Consider the following 13,983-nt stretch of genomic DNA (forward strand, 5'->3'; position numbering starts at 1 on the left):
TGGAATCCATTAATCGGTTTTATGAAACAAAAATCATCTTTGACCAATTTCATGGGTTTTGAGGATGTAGTTACTATTGAGTGGGTGATCTTTCTGGAGCTAGCAACAACAATCAGGTCCTGGCGCTGTGAGGTTCAAACAGAAGACAGTCAGAGAGGGCAATAGTGATGGCAGATTTGATCACTGGGGGACAGACAGGAGATTCCGTTGTTGCAGAGGAGACACCGGGATGGTACGTTGTCTCCCAGGGTCAAGTGCCAAAGATGTCTCTAAGCAGATGCAGAGCATTTGAAGGGGGAGGGGGAGCAGAGTACAACTAGCCAGAATTTATTGTACAGGTTGGTACAGATGACATAGTTAGAACAAGGAGGTCTTACACAATAAGTATAGGGAGCTTAGTGAAAAAATTTAAGGAGAACCAGTACACTTATTTGGATATCCAGAAGGCAGCTGGTAAGGCGTCACAGAAAAGGTACATGCACAAGATAAGAACTCAGTGTGTCAGGGGTAATATATTAGTATGGGAAGGAATTCTGCTAACTTAGGGAAAACAGAATTGAGACAAGTGTGTAAAATTCAAACACAAGACCATGTTGTACATTGCATGGCAGCTTTATGATTTTCAAAACACCCTGCTTTAATGCCATAAGCCCTGATAGAAATTCTTCCTCTTCCTTCTGAAATTATGTCTCATAGATACTCCCACTAGGGGAAGTATCCCATCAGTATTCATTGTCAACTCTTCTCAGAATCTTATAAATAGAGCTGAAGATACAAAACATGGAATTTTATAGATATTTGAATAAATGAGTAAAGGGAGTATGGGGAGAAAGTGGGAGATTGAAACAGAATGACCTATTCATTCTGTTTTCTAATGTTCTTACACGGTCAATGGTTGCATTTGGACTAAAGGACAGCAAACAATGACAGGACTACTTGTGTTAAATAGAATGACAAATTTTAGAGTAGAGAAAGAAAAAACATTCAAAATTTGCTGATGATGAGGACTTCCGGTAAGATGGCGATTGTTTAGTTGCTCCGAACTTTTGCTCCGTTATTCTTCTCACTATATGTCTCCTTTCTTAAACCTTAGTTAGGTATTTTATTAGTTCTCTTTTACCTGCCTGCGAACACATCTATCTTATAATGGCTACCAAAAGTACTAAAACCGGGAAAAAGGAAACTTCTACGGCTTTGCCGGCTGACATTCTCGCTGTTCTGGAACAACATCGACAAGATACTTTAATGGATTTTAGAACTGAATTTAGAACTTCTTTCAACCAGTTGAATGTCAAATTGGATCAGATCAATGCTAGAGTGGATGAACATGCTGAACATTTATCTCGCATTGACGTAACTTCTGAAGATTTAAAAAGCCGTGTTCAATATCTTGAAACTCCCTGCTCCAACCTAGAGGAGAAGAATAGTAAACTTTTTTCCAAAATGGTGGATCTTGAAAATCGGAGCAGACGTTGCAATCTACGAATTCTTGGTTTGCCAGAGGCCACCGAAAAGTACTCTCCCGTTGAATTTTTTTCCAAGTTTCTCTGTGAGATTTTCGGGAAAGAATTTCTTCCGAATCCACCTGAGCTTGAAAGGGCACACAGGATCTATGTTCCTCGAGCAATTCTGGGTTCCTGCCCAAGGCCGATTATTTTATGCTTTCATCAATACCAGGTGAAAAACCGTTTGATGATGGAGGCACGCCGCAGAGGTACTTTTGCTTTTCAAAATACGGTCATTCATTTTGTGGAGGATTTTGCCCCCCAGATTCTGAAGATGCGTGCTGAGTTTAAAGGTGTAATGAAAGTGCTTTTTGATCGCGGATTCAGACCCTCTCTCCGAAAACCAGCTGACCTTCGAATTACGCTTACTACTGAAGATTATAAATGGTTTAAATCAGTGAAGGAGGCTGAGGCGTTTGTTGGAAGTCTTCCAGCCACCTCGTCTTCTTCGGAACCGGCCTGACCTTCTAAAATGGTTGATAAGTACTTCTCGAAGTAAAACTATTGTTTCCGAACTCAGACTTTACTTGAATAATTCAGTCATTATCTATTGAAACTCTAAGGGCTGTAGTCAATCTCTCCCTGGACTTGGTGCGTTTTTTCTAAATAGATAATTTAAGTTTAATGTTTCCCTGCGAACTTTTAGATTTTACCTGTGTAATCTATTTTATTTTTGTATAACCTTATCTATAGAGAACTACAATTGTCTTTAACTTGTTTTGGGGGTTTGGAGTTTTTATTGAAGGCCTCCCTGTTGGTTGATTCATAGTTTAAGTTTTGCTTTTTTTTTCTGTAAATGGTTGATAAGGACTCTCTTTGAATTTTATAATTTCCCCCTTTCTCCCTCCCTTTTTTTCTTTTAATCTTTTATAATTTTTCACGGGTAGGTTAGTTTTAGTTTTCTTCTGATTTTCTTTGTGTTAAGTTTTATACTTCTGTTGAAGCTGTTCCTATCTGTAATTCTGTTTTCTAGTGCATAAATTAGTTATTATTTGCTATATTATTTATACAGAACTTTTGTTAACGACACAGAACTGGAAGTCATACTTGGGTTAATTTTTTAAGTAGAGCTAGCTGCTTTTTTAGGTAGCCGTCTAATTCTGGGTTGCGGGGGGGGGGGGAGATGGGTTCTCCAGTTCCAACACTACTCACCATTTCTTTTGTTTTCCTTTGTTATTCAGGACTTGTCTCTGTTTTCATTCTATGGATCTATGTTTACATTTTTGCTCCCAGACTGTTATTGTACTGCTTGATTTTTTATATGCCTGCTACCTTCTACGCACTAACAATTGATAATGGTTAATTCACTTAAATTTGTGAGCTGGAATGTAAAGGGATTGAATCATCCTGTTAAAAGAAGGAAGGTCTTTTCGCATATTAAACAACTCAAAGCTGACATTGCTTTCCTTCAAGAAACTCATATTCGTAGTTTTGATAATTCTCGGCTTCTGTCAAAGTGGGCGGGTCAGCATTTTCATTCATCCTTTGCTGCCAAAGCTAAGGGGGGGGGGGGGGCGGGGGTTCTTCTCCATCCTTATTAATTCAAATATTCCTTTTGAACTCAATAAGATATCTGATACAAATGGCATTTTATTATTGTTTCTGGTAAATTACACAATACTAAAGTTGTACTAGTAAACCTGTATGCTCCCAATTTTGATGATGTTAATTTTTTTGAATGTTTTTTTCTCCTCACTACCAGATTGAAACTCATACTCTCTTATACTGGGTGGCGATTTCAATTGTTGGTTAGATCCTAATTTGGATCGATCGTCCTCTGTTACTAGACCACCTACTAAATCTGCCTTAGCTATTCACTCTTTTCTCTCTAATTATGGTATCTCTGATATATGGCATTTCCTTCATCCTAGTGAGAGACTATTCTTTTTTTTCCATGTTCACCATACCTTTACTAGAATTGACTACTTTTTACTCGATAATCAACTTATTCCATTTGTCTATTCTTGTGACTATCAGAGTATACTGATTTCTGACCATGCCCCAATTACTTTGTCTTTAAATTTTCCTGGTCTCCGTCAGAGGAATAAACACTGGCGTTTTGACTCGACTTTATTATCGGATGATGATTTTCTAAAATTTATTAAGAATCAGATAACCTTTTATTTTAACATCAATACATCATCTGAAATGTCATCCCAGATTGTCTGGGATACCATGAAAGCATATTTGAGGGGTCAAATAATCTCCTGTACAGCAAATCTTAAAGAAAGTCCTGTGCAGATCAATTAGACCTCATTAATCAGATTAAAGAATTGGATCAACTGTATGCTTAAACTAAGAATCCTGAATTATACAAGAAGTGTGTAGAACTTCAAACTAAATTTAATCTTTTGTCTACTCAACCTGTCGAACGTCAACTTGGTGAAAGTAAGAGTCGCTTCTACATTCATGGTGACAAATCTGGTAAATTTCTAGCCAATCAGCTGAGACGTTCCAAAGCCAAACAACATATTACAAAGATCCGGAAGGAGAATGGAGACTTTACATCGGATCACTTAGAAATCAATGACGTATTTAAAAATTTCTATTCTCAACTTCATTCCTCTGAATCTTTGAATAACAGTATCTCCGTCGATCATTTTTTAAATAATCTGAATATTCCTTCGCTTTCATCTGATTTTAAAGCCAAACTTAATGCGCCTATATCATCAGAAGAAATATCTTGTGCAATTTCTGCATTGTCTTCAGGGAAATCTCCTGGACCTGATGGGTTCCCCATAGAATTTTATAAATCATTCTCTTCACTTCTTTCTCCTCAGTTACTCTCAGTATTATCTGACTCGTTTAATTAAGGTAAATTGCCACCTTCTTTTAATGAGGCATCTATTATTCTTTTATTAAAAAAGGGTAAAGACCCAACAGAGTGTTCCTTGTATAGGCCGATTTCTTTGCTTAATGTTGATGTTAAAATCTTGGCCAAAGTTTTGGTTTATAGATTAGAAACTGTTATTCCCTCTATTATTTCTGATGATCAAACTGGGTTTATTAAAAACCGTCTTCCTTTTTTTAACATTCAGCGTTTATTTAACATTTTATATTCACCTCCAACTGGGATTCCTGAATGTGTTATTTCCCTCGATGCGGAGAAAGCATTTGATCGTATAGAGTGGAACTACCTTTTTGCAGTTGTAGAAAAATTTGACTTCGGTCAAAGTTTTATCTCTTGGATCAAATTGCTGTATTTGTGTCCTACTGCCTCTGTTTTGACTAATTTTCAGAAATCCCAGTTATTTAACCTCAAACGTGGCACCCATCAGGGATGTCCTTTAAGTCCCTTTCCCTTTGATTTGGCTATAGAACCTTTGGCGATAGCATTTCAAAATTGTCCTTAATTGACCGGGATTTGGAGAGGGGGTGTTGAGCATAAAGTCTCTCTTTATGCTGATGATTTATTACTTTTTCTTTCAAATCCGTCTACATCCTTACCTCCAATGTTTTCACTTCTTGATCAGTTTAGCCAGCTCTCTGGCTATAAACTTAATTACATAAGAGCGAACTTTTCCCAATTAATAAAGAAGCACAAGAATTAACATTTCGTGATCTCCCTTTTAAAGTAGTTCATAATCAATTTACTTATCTTGGGATTACAGTCACAAAGAAGTTTAAAGATCTCTTTCGTGAAAACTGCCAATCTTTCATATACTATAAAACAGAGTCTGTTACAGTGGTCACCTCTATCTATGTCTTTGGTAGGTCGTATTAATGTTGTTAGAATGTATGTTCTCCCTAAACTTTTATATTTATTTCAATCAATCCCAATTTTTATTCCTAAATCTTTTTTTGATTCCTTAGACTCTATTATTTTGTCATATTTGTGGAAGAATAAGCGCTCTAGAATTAATAAAGTTTATCTCCAAAAATCTAAAAAAGAGGGTGGCATGGCTTTACCTAACTTTCGTTTATATTATTGGGCAGCCAATATACGTTGTGTTACCTTTTGGTCTTTTTTCCATGGCCAACCCGAGTGCCCTAATTGGGTGGCAATGGAGTTGAGTTCCACTAAAGATTTATCTATCTCTGCACTTCTTGGCTCTGTACTCCCTAGTAGTCTGTCCAGATTAATTGTTAATCCTCTTGTTAGACACACTTTGCTTATATGGGCTCAGTTTAGGAAATTTTATGGTTTCCATGGTTTTTCCTTTTCTAGCCCTATCTTACATAATCACCTTTTTTTTAAACTTACTACGTATGATTCAGCATTCCATGATTGGTATAGGAGGGGCATTAGACATTTTGAAGATCTTTTTATTAATAATCGCTTCGCATCTTTTCAACAGCTCTCTGCTAAGTTCGATCTACCCAATGCTCATTTTTTTAGATATCTCCAAACTAGACACTTTATCAATCCTTTAATTCCTAACATCCCTGAAATGCCTGAGAAAAATGTTATGGATTTATTTCTTTCTATTAATCCACTAGGTAAAGGTTTAATATCATTTATTCGTGATAAATTAGCATCCTTACGGCTTGCCCCGTGGATAAAATTAGAATGGCTTGGGAGCATGATTTAAATATCTCCTTATCTGATGAGACTTGGGACTCGATTCTCAAATCGGTTAATTCAACCTCTCTTTGTGCTCACCATTGCCTTTTACAGTTTAAGATTGTTCATAGAGCCCTTATGTCTAAATCTAAACTATCTCGATTTTACCCTAACATTAGTCCTCTCTGTGATAAATGTAAAAGGGGCAACTGTCCTAGCTTGGAGAAATTTTGGAAAGATGTCTTCATAACGTTATCTTATATTCTGAATCACCACCTAGAACCTAACCCTTTAATTGCTTTATTCGGTTTTTTGGGTGAGGCAGATTTACGTCTGAGTTCGACTAAGTGTCAAATATTATCTTTTGCTTCTCTCCTGGTTAGACGTTTAATCCTCCTTAGACAATAGACAATAGACAATAGGTGCAGAAGTAGACCATTCGGCCCCTCGAGTCTGCACCGCCATTCTGAGATCATGGCTGATCATTCACTATCAATACCCAGTCCCTGCCTTGTCCCCATATCCCTTGATTCCCCTATCCATCAGATATCTATCTAGCTCCTCCTTGAAAGCATCCAGAGAATTGGCCTCCACCGTCTTCCGAGGCAGTGCATTCCACACCTCCACAACTCTCTGGGAGAAGAAGCTCTTCCTCAACTCTGTTTTAAATAACTGACCTCTTCTTCTCAATCCATGCCCTCTGGTACTGGACTCTCCCAACATCTGGAACATTATTTCCTGCCTCAATCCTATCAAATCCTTTAATTATCTTAAACGTTTCAATCAGATCCCCTCTCAATCTCCTCAATTCCAGCGTGTACAAGCCCAATCTCTCCAATCTCTCTGCGTAAGACAGCCCTGCCATCCCAGGAATCAACCTAGTGAATCTACGCTGCACTTCCTCAATTGTCAGAATGTCCTTCCTTAAACCTGGAGACCAAAACTGTACACAATATTCCAGGTGTGGTCTCACCAGGGCCCTGTACAAATGCAAAAGGATATCCTTGCTCTTGTATTCAATTCCCCTTGTAACAAAGGCCAACATTCCATTTGCCCTCTTCACTGCCTGTTGCACTTGCTCATTCACCTTCATTGACTGGTGAACTAGGACTCCCAGGTCTCTTTGCATTTCTCCCTTACCTAACTCTACACCGTTCAGACAATACACTGCCCTCTTGTTCCTGCTTCCAAAGTGGATAACTTCACATTTATTCATATTGAATGACATCTGCCAAGTATCTGCCCACTCAGCCAGCCTATCCAAGTCTCCCTGTATTCTCCTAACGTCCTCTTCACATGTCACACTGCCACCCAGTTTAGTATCGTCAGCAAACTTGCTGATATAGTTTTCAATGCCCTCATCTAAATCATTGACATAAATCGTAAAGAGCTGTGGTCCCAATACAGAGCCCTGTGGTACCCCACTAGTCACCTCCAGCCAGTCCGAGAAACACCCATTCACTGCTACCCTTTGCTTTCTATCTGCCAACCAGTTTTCTATCCATGTTGAGACCCTGCCCCCAATGCCATGAGCTCTGATTTTACTCACCAATCTCCTATGTGGCACCTTATCGAATGCCTTCTTAAAATCTAGGTACACAACATCCACTGGCTTACCCTCGTCTAACATCCTTGTTACACCCTCAAAAAACTCTAACAGATCAGTCAAGCATGATTTGCCCTTGGTAAATCCATGCTGGCTCGGTCTAATCCTATTTCTGCCATCTAGATGTGCCACTATTTCGTCTTTAATAATGGACTCATCTTCCCCACGACTGACGTTAGGCTAACAGGGCGATAGTTCTCCGTTTTCTCCTTCCCTCCCTTCTTGAAAAGTGGGATAACATTAGCCACTCTCCAATCTTCAGGAACTGATCCTGAATCTAAGGAACATTGGAAAATGATCACCAATGCATCCGCAATTTCCTGAGCCACCTCTTTTAGAACCCGCGGATGCAGACCATCTGGACCCGGGGATTTATTAGCCTTCAGTCCTACCAGTCTACTCATCACAGTTTCTTTCCTAATGTCAATCTGTCTCAATTCCTCTGATATCTTATGACCCTGGCCCATCCATACATCTGGGAGATTGCTTGTGTCCTCCCTGGTGAAGACAGATCTAAAGTACGCATTAAATGGAGTACGCATCTCCTTAGATGGAGAGATGTTGCCCCGCCCACACATGCTCAATGGCTTAATGATATTATGTCCTGCTTAGACCTTGAAAAAATTCATTATTCAGTTCTTAATTCGGATACAAAGTTCCATAAGGTCTGGGGACCTTTTATTGAGTACTTTCATAACCTTCCTCTTAACTAAGGATTTTTTTTCGGTCCCTTGCTTTCAGCTCCTTTTTTTTTGGTAGTAGGCATCAATATCTTCTGTTGCTAAGTGTATTTACAGTTTTGGGGGTTTGAATGTCCTGATTTATACTGTCTATATTGTGTTGTGGTTGGTCTGGAGTTCTCTTTTGTTGCGGGACTTGGGGAGGATTCTAATTTTACATATCTTCAATTTGGGTGCTTTCTCAATTATCTTCTTTTGTATTATATTATTTTTGTATGTTTATTTTTGCACTGTATTAATGTTCTTCATTTCGATCTGGGTTTTTTTATCTGTAGCGATGTAGAAAATGCATTAAAAAAACTAATTTAAAGAAAATTTGCTGATGATCACAGAGTGCAACAGTGAGATAACACTTGTAACACAAGTCACGGAGAGACAAGCAGACAATACTCAAACTGGACTACAAAGCTATGTGATCTTGGGTTTCATAAATAGAGATACCAAATTCAAAGGCAGCAAGTTATGCCAAACCTTTATAATATTCAGATTAAATGACAAGATCATCATATTGAGTTCTGCACCTCATACTTTAAAAGGACTTAAACCTCTGAGGTGGTGCAGAGTAGAATTACCATCTGGGAATAATTCCAGAGATGAGGGATTTTAGTTAGTTAGGTTGGAGACTGAGGTAATTCTGCTTGGAGCAAAGGAAGAGGACGGTAGACTTAAGTTCACGATAGGTTTAGCAAGATACTCTAAGAAAGATGTTCCCATTAATAAAGTTGTCATCACCTGGAACTTGTCATGACCTGAACCTGGAACTTGCTGCTTTTGAATGATTGCAGTGATTACTGATTTCAAGAGGAAATACACTAGTAATTAAGAGAAATAAGCTTCCAGGGCAACAGGGGAAGAAAACTGTCTGGGTGGTACTTCACCAAGCATACATGGACTTAGTGGGCCATATGTTGTTGTTGTCTGTACTGCAATGGTAATGACTTGTAGGGAAACAAATTGTTGAGAGTACTGCTGGTGAAACATTATAATTTTCAGATATGAAAATTCATTAATAATACCTGTTGGTCATCTGGTGTCCATATTCCACAGGTAATCTGGCTATCCAAATTAATCTCAGAAGACCAATGTCGCTGTCCACTGACAGATCCAACCAGGACAAAGCCATCTCGATATGAAATGAGTGCCTGAGTACCATCATGACTCCAGGTAAAATCACTCACCTGTAAAGCAGAATTGGAGAAAATACATCAATTACCATACTGTACATTTTTAAAAAAATCTTTTTTCATGATTTGGCTGTTCTAGGTAGAAACATCAACTGTTTCTCCTCAGTAGACCTGACCCATTCAATATCTCGACCACGTTGTTTTTAACTTCATATTTCCAGTTCTTGACTTTTTACTGTTAGATATGAATATTTATGTTTTCTACTGCTAATCTCTTACTCAAATCAGTATCTTGGTATTACATTTGCAATATGATTCGTGATTTTATCTTCCATTTACCTAATATTCCACGTCCTTTCATTAAGACAATTATCCTCCAAGATGATGGGGGGGGGGGGGGGGGAGAGAGAAACCAAAGGAAATCGGTATTATTAGGGAAACAGTGATATTTATCAGCCTTTAATCTAATTAAAAGCAGAAAATCAAATGTGACAAAGATACATCTATAATTATGGATGACTTTAATCTAGACAAAAATTGGGCTGCCACAATATTCCCCCTAATTGTGTTTAACAGCTGCACAGAGCCACCATTACTCCAAGCAGGATGTTTTTTTTTTAAACATGGTCTGAAAACTGCATGGCACTTCAAAAAAAAACATAATATCAAAGAAAATTGCAGCTGTGCAGCAACAAAGGTTATGTGCTCAGGACCAATTCAGTTAATGCGCAACCATATATCCACGCAGTGCAGCGGAAACAGTGGTAGCCAATTTAGTAACAAGACCGTGGAGCAGGAATTCATGGTATAACAAATGTTTTTTCTAAACCAACACACAAGTCAACTTTAAATGATAAATATTCAGAGTCCATAAGAAAGTGGAATAGTTCTGATGGACTGGAAGGTTGATAACGTAACTCTATTGTTTAATAAAGCCATGCAAGAAGAAATAGGAAATTACAGAATGGTTAGTTTGATATTAGTTCTGGAAAAATGTAAGCCCATTATTAAGGATGCAGGGGAAGAGCTGTTGGAAAGCAGCAACAGGATCTATCAAAAACAAAACAGGGTACATATACTGGAATCTGTAACAATATTGCCTCTGCAAATGTTGCTTGAGCCAGAGTTCTTCCAGCATTCTATTTTCTTTTTGTTACAGGATTAGCCAAAGTTCACATAGATTTATGAAAAGGAGATCATGCTTGACAATTTACCACAATCTGAGGATACAACTAGCAGAACTAACAAGGGGAAAAGGCAGCGATTTTGGACTTCCCAAAAGCTTTTCACAAGGCCCCAACACATTGGCAGTCCTTTTCCAAGTGAGATATCAATAGTAAACACAAAGTATATTGCAGATGCTGTGGTCAAATCAACACGTACAAAAGCTGGATGAACTCAGTCCTGATGAAGGGTCTCGGCCCGAAACTTTGACTGCTCACTTCAACAGATGCTGCTCGACCTGCTGAGTTCATCCAGCTTTTGTACGTATTGAGATATCAATAGTTGTGCTAGGACTGCAGTTATTCACCATAAACATTGATTTTATATTTAATATCAAAATGTAATATGTCAGTCTTTGGACAACACAAAGATGGTGGAAGTATGTGCTGTGGACAAAGAGAGGTTCTACAGTGATTTGAACAGGCAAAAGGAGTGCGCAGGTTGAGTTTGGGGATAAACTTGTGTAAACTTGGTTCACATCTGTACTGTTATGCTATTTCATATAGCAGTTCTATAAGACCAGTCTGTTCTGTTTTCAGCCTGTTTGGGTTATTATTGAAGATAAGGGATGATGAGGAATATGTGCCATCCAATTCAGATAGTGGAACTAGGGAAAGGTTTTCTTGGTGAGGGACACTCAGGATGGTCTTGGGGCTTTTGTTTGAGGGGAGATGAAGAGAGAAGACACTGGGGACAACTGGTCGTAGAATACGATCTGGTGGGAGATCCGTTTATTTGAGATGGACTGCGAGTGACGTTCAGAAGGTGGAGTGTGCTTTCATGAACACCAAGGGCCCAGCTCGTGAGTGACAGAGAAGTTCAAGATAAGCTCCAACTTGTGCACCTTTGACTGTTTAATCATAATGGGCTCCTTTTGTTTCTCTTCCTTTTCTTTACTAACCCCTTTAGTTAAGTAAGATTCATAAATATAATTCCTTTTGTCGTATGTAGTGTGCTGTCTGTTATTTCTTGGCACTGAGTTGTAAAAGGAAATCAAATTACAGAGCATCCACACCAACCGGGGTTTGGGGTGGGAAAGCTATCTCAATCTCACCAGTTTGATGGGACCAGAGCACGTCATCCCTGGACTTACGCAGCCAAGGAAACCAGCGGGCTTTCACAAGATTAACAAACTTTGGTGGCAAAAACAGGAAGGAATATTATCTGAATGATGAGACCATTAGGAAAGACCATAAGACTCAAGAGCAGAATTAGGACATTCTGCCCATCGAGTCTCCTCTGCCATTCCATCAAAGCTGATTTATTATCCCTTTCAACCACATTCTCCTGCCTTCTCCCTATAACCTGACACCCTTACTAATTAAGAACATATCAACCTCTGCTTTAAATATACCGAATGATTTGGCCTCTGCCGCTAACTGTAGCAATGAATTCCACAGATTCACCACCTTCCAGCAAAAGAAATTCCTCCTTACCTTTGTTTTAAAGGGATGTCCTTCTATTCTGAGGCTGTGCCTTCAGGTTCTAAACTCCTCCACTATAAAAAATATCCTCTCCGCATCCACTCTATCTAGGCCTTTCAATATACAATAGGTTTCAATGAGATCCACCCTCACTCTTCTAAACTCCAGCGTGTATAGGCTTGGAACTATGCATGTAGAATGAGAGAAAGATTTGCATCATTTGTCACACGTACATCAAAACGTACAATGAAATGCATTGTTTGTGTCAACGACCACAGTCCAAGGATGTTTTGGAAGCAGCCCATAAGTGTTGCCATGCTTCCAGCACCAAAAGCATGTCCACAGTTCACTAACCCGTACATCTTTGGATGTGGACAGAAACCGGAGCACCTGGAGGAAATGGGGAGAATATATAAACTCCTTACAGACAGTGGCAGGAATTAAACTCCACTAGTAGTGTAAAGCATTGTAATAAGCATTAGCTATTGTGCTATACACATAGGTGCTTAAGGAAGCCTAAATATAGAACATAGAATAGTACAGCACATTACAGGTCCTTCAGCCTACAATGTTGTGCTGACCCTCAAACCCTGCCTCCCATATAACCCCCCACCTTAAATTCCTCCATATACTTGTCTGGTAGTCTCCTAAACTTCACTAATGTGTCTGCCTCCGCCACTGACTCAGGCAGTGCATTCCATGCACCAACCACTCTCTGAGTGAAAAACCTTCCTCTAATATCCCCCTTGAACTTCCCTCCCCTTAACTTAAAGCCATGCCCTCTTGTACTGAGCAGTGGTGCCCTGGGGAAGAGGCGCTGGCTGTCCACTGTCTATTCCTCTTAATGTCTTGTACACCTCTATCGTGTCTCCTCTCATCGTCCTTCTCTCCAAAGAGTAAAGCCCTAACTCCCTTAATCTCTGATCATAATCCATACTCTCTAAACCAAGCAGCATCCTGGTAAATCTCCTCTGTACCCTTTCCAATGCTTCCAATATATTCAAGGCTTAGATTTTTTTTCTCTGAGGGCCAAAAGGATCACAGGATACAGGCAGAAATCTGAACATACAGAACACTGGAGGTACTCAGCAGGTCAGGCAGCATCTATGGAGGGAAGTGGACTGTCAATGTTTTGGGTCGAGATCCTTCACCTGGACTGTAAGATAGGGAGGCAACAGTCACGAGTTAAAAGGTGGAGAGAAGGGGGCAAGTTAAGAGCTGACCGGCAATAGACGGACCCAGGTTGGGGAAGGGTGAATTTGGATGATCAACTTATTCCTTTTCTCCAAGTTTCTATAAAAATACATTTGAAAAGAGATATCGTATTACATGCCTTTTGAAAATCTACATACATATCTAATGAACAACTTGAATCAATTTATGAAAAGTAATCTTCCAATGACTTAGCTGAGGGATCTCAAAGTAGGTCTGTCTTTAACCATGCTGACTGCCCACAAGACCACAAGATATAGGAGCAGAATTAGGTCATTTGGCCCATCAAGTCTGCTCCACCATTTCATCATGGCTAATCCATTTTGCCTCTCAGCCCCAATCTCTTGCATTTCCCCCATATCCCTCCATGACCTGACCAATCAAGAATCTATCAACCTCTGCCTTCAATATTCATAAAGACTTGGCCTCCACAGCTGCCTATAGCAAAGAATTCCACAAATTCACCACTCTCTGGCTAAAGGCATTCCTCATCTCTATTCTGAGGCTGTGTCCTCTGGTCTTAGACTCTCCCACCATAGGTAACATCCTCTCCACATCCACTCTATCAAAACCTTTTACCATTCTGTAAGTTTCAATGATGTCACCCCTCGTTCTTCTGAATCCTAGTGAATACAGATCCAGAG

At 39.3% G+C, this 13,983-nt stretch overlaps 1 protein-coding gene across 2 annotated transcripts in view; it reads right to left on the reverse strand.

Annotated features, from left to right (window-relative positions):
* Positions 1 to 13,983, reverse strand: part of tulp4a (TUB like protein 4a) — a 187,155-nt gene that overhangs the window by 135,410 nt on the left and 37,762 nt on the right. For both annotated transcript variants that reach the window (XR_009515206.1, XM_059986566.1), the window contains exon 3: positions 9,372 to 9,533. Coding sequence is in view for 1 of the 2 variants with exons in the window: in XM_059986566.1 (XP_059842549.1) it covers positions 9,372 to 9,533 (162 nt within the window). In the remaining variant the exon portion in view is untranslated. The remainder of the gene's footprint in view (positions 1 to 9,371; positions 9,534 to 13,983) is intronic.

This window comes from Hypanus sabinus, chromosome 12 (assembly GCF_030144855.1).
Source record: "Hypanus sabinus isolate sHypSab1 chromosome 12, sHypSab1.hap1, whole genome shotgun sequence".
Taxonomy (NCBI): Eukaryota; Metazoa; Chordata; class Chondrichthyes; order Myliobatiformes; family Dasyatidae; genus Hypanus; species Hypanus sabinus.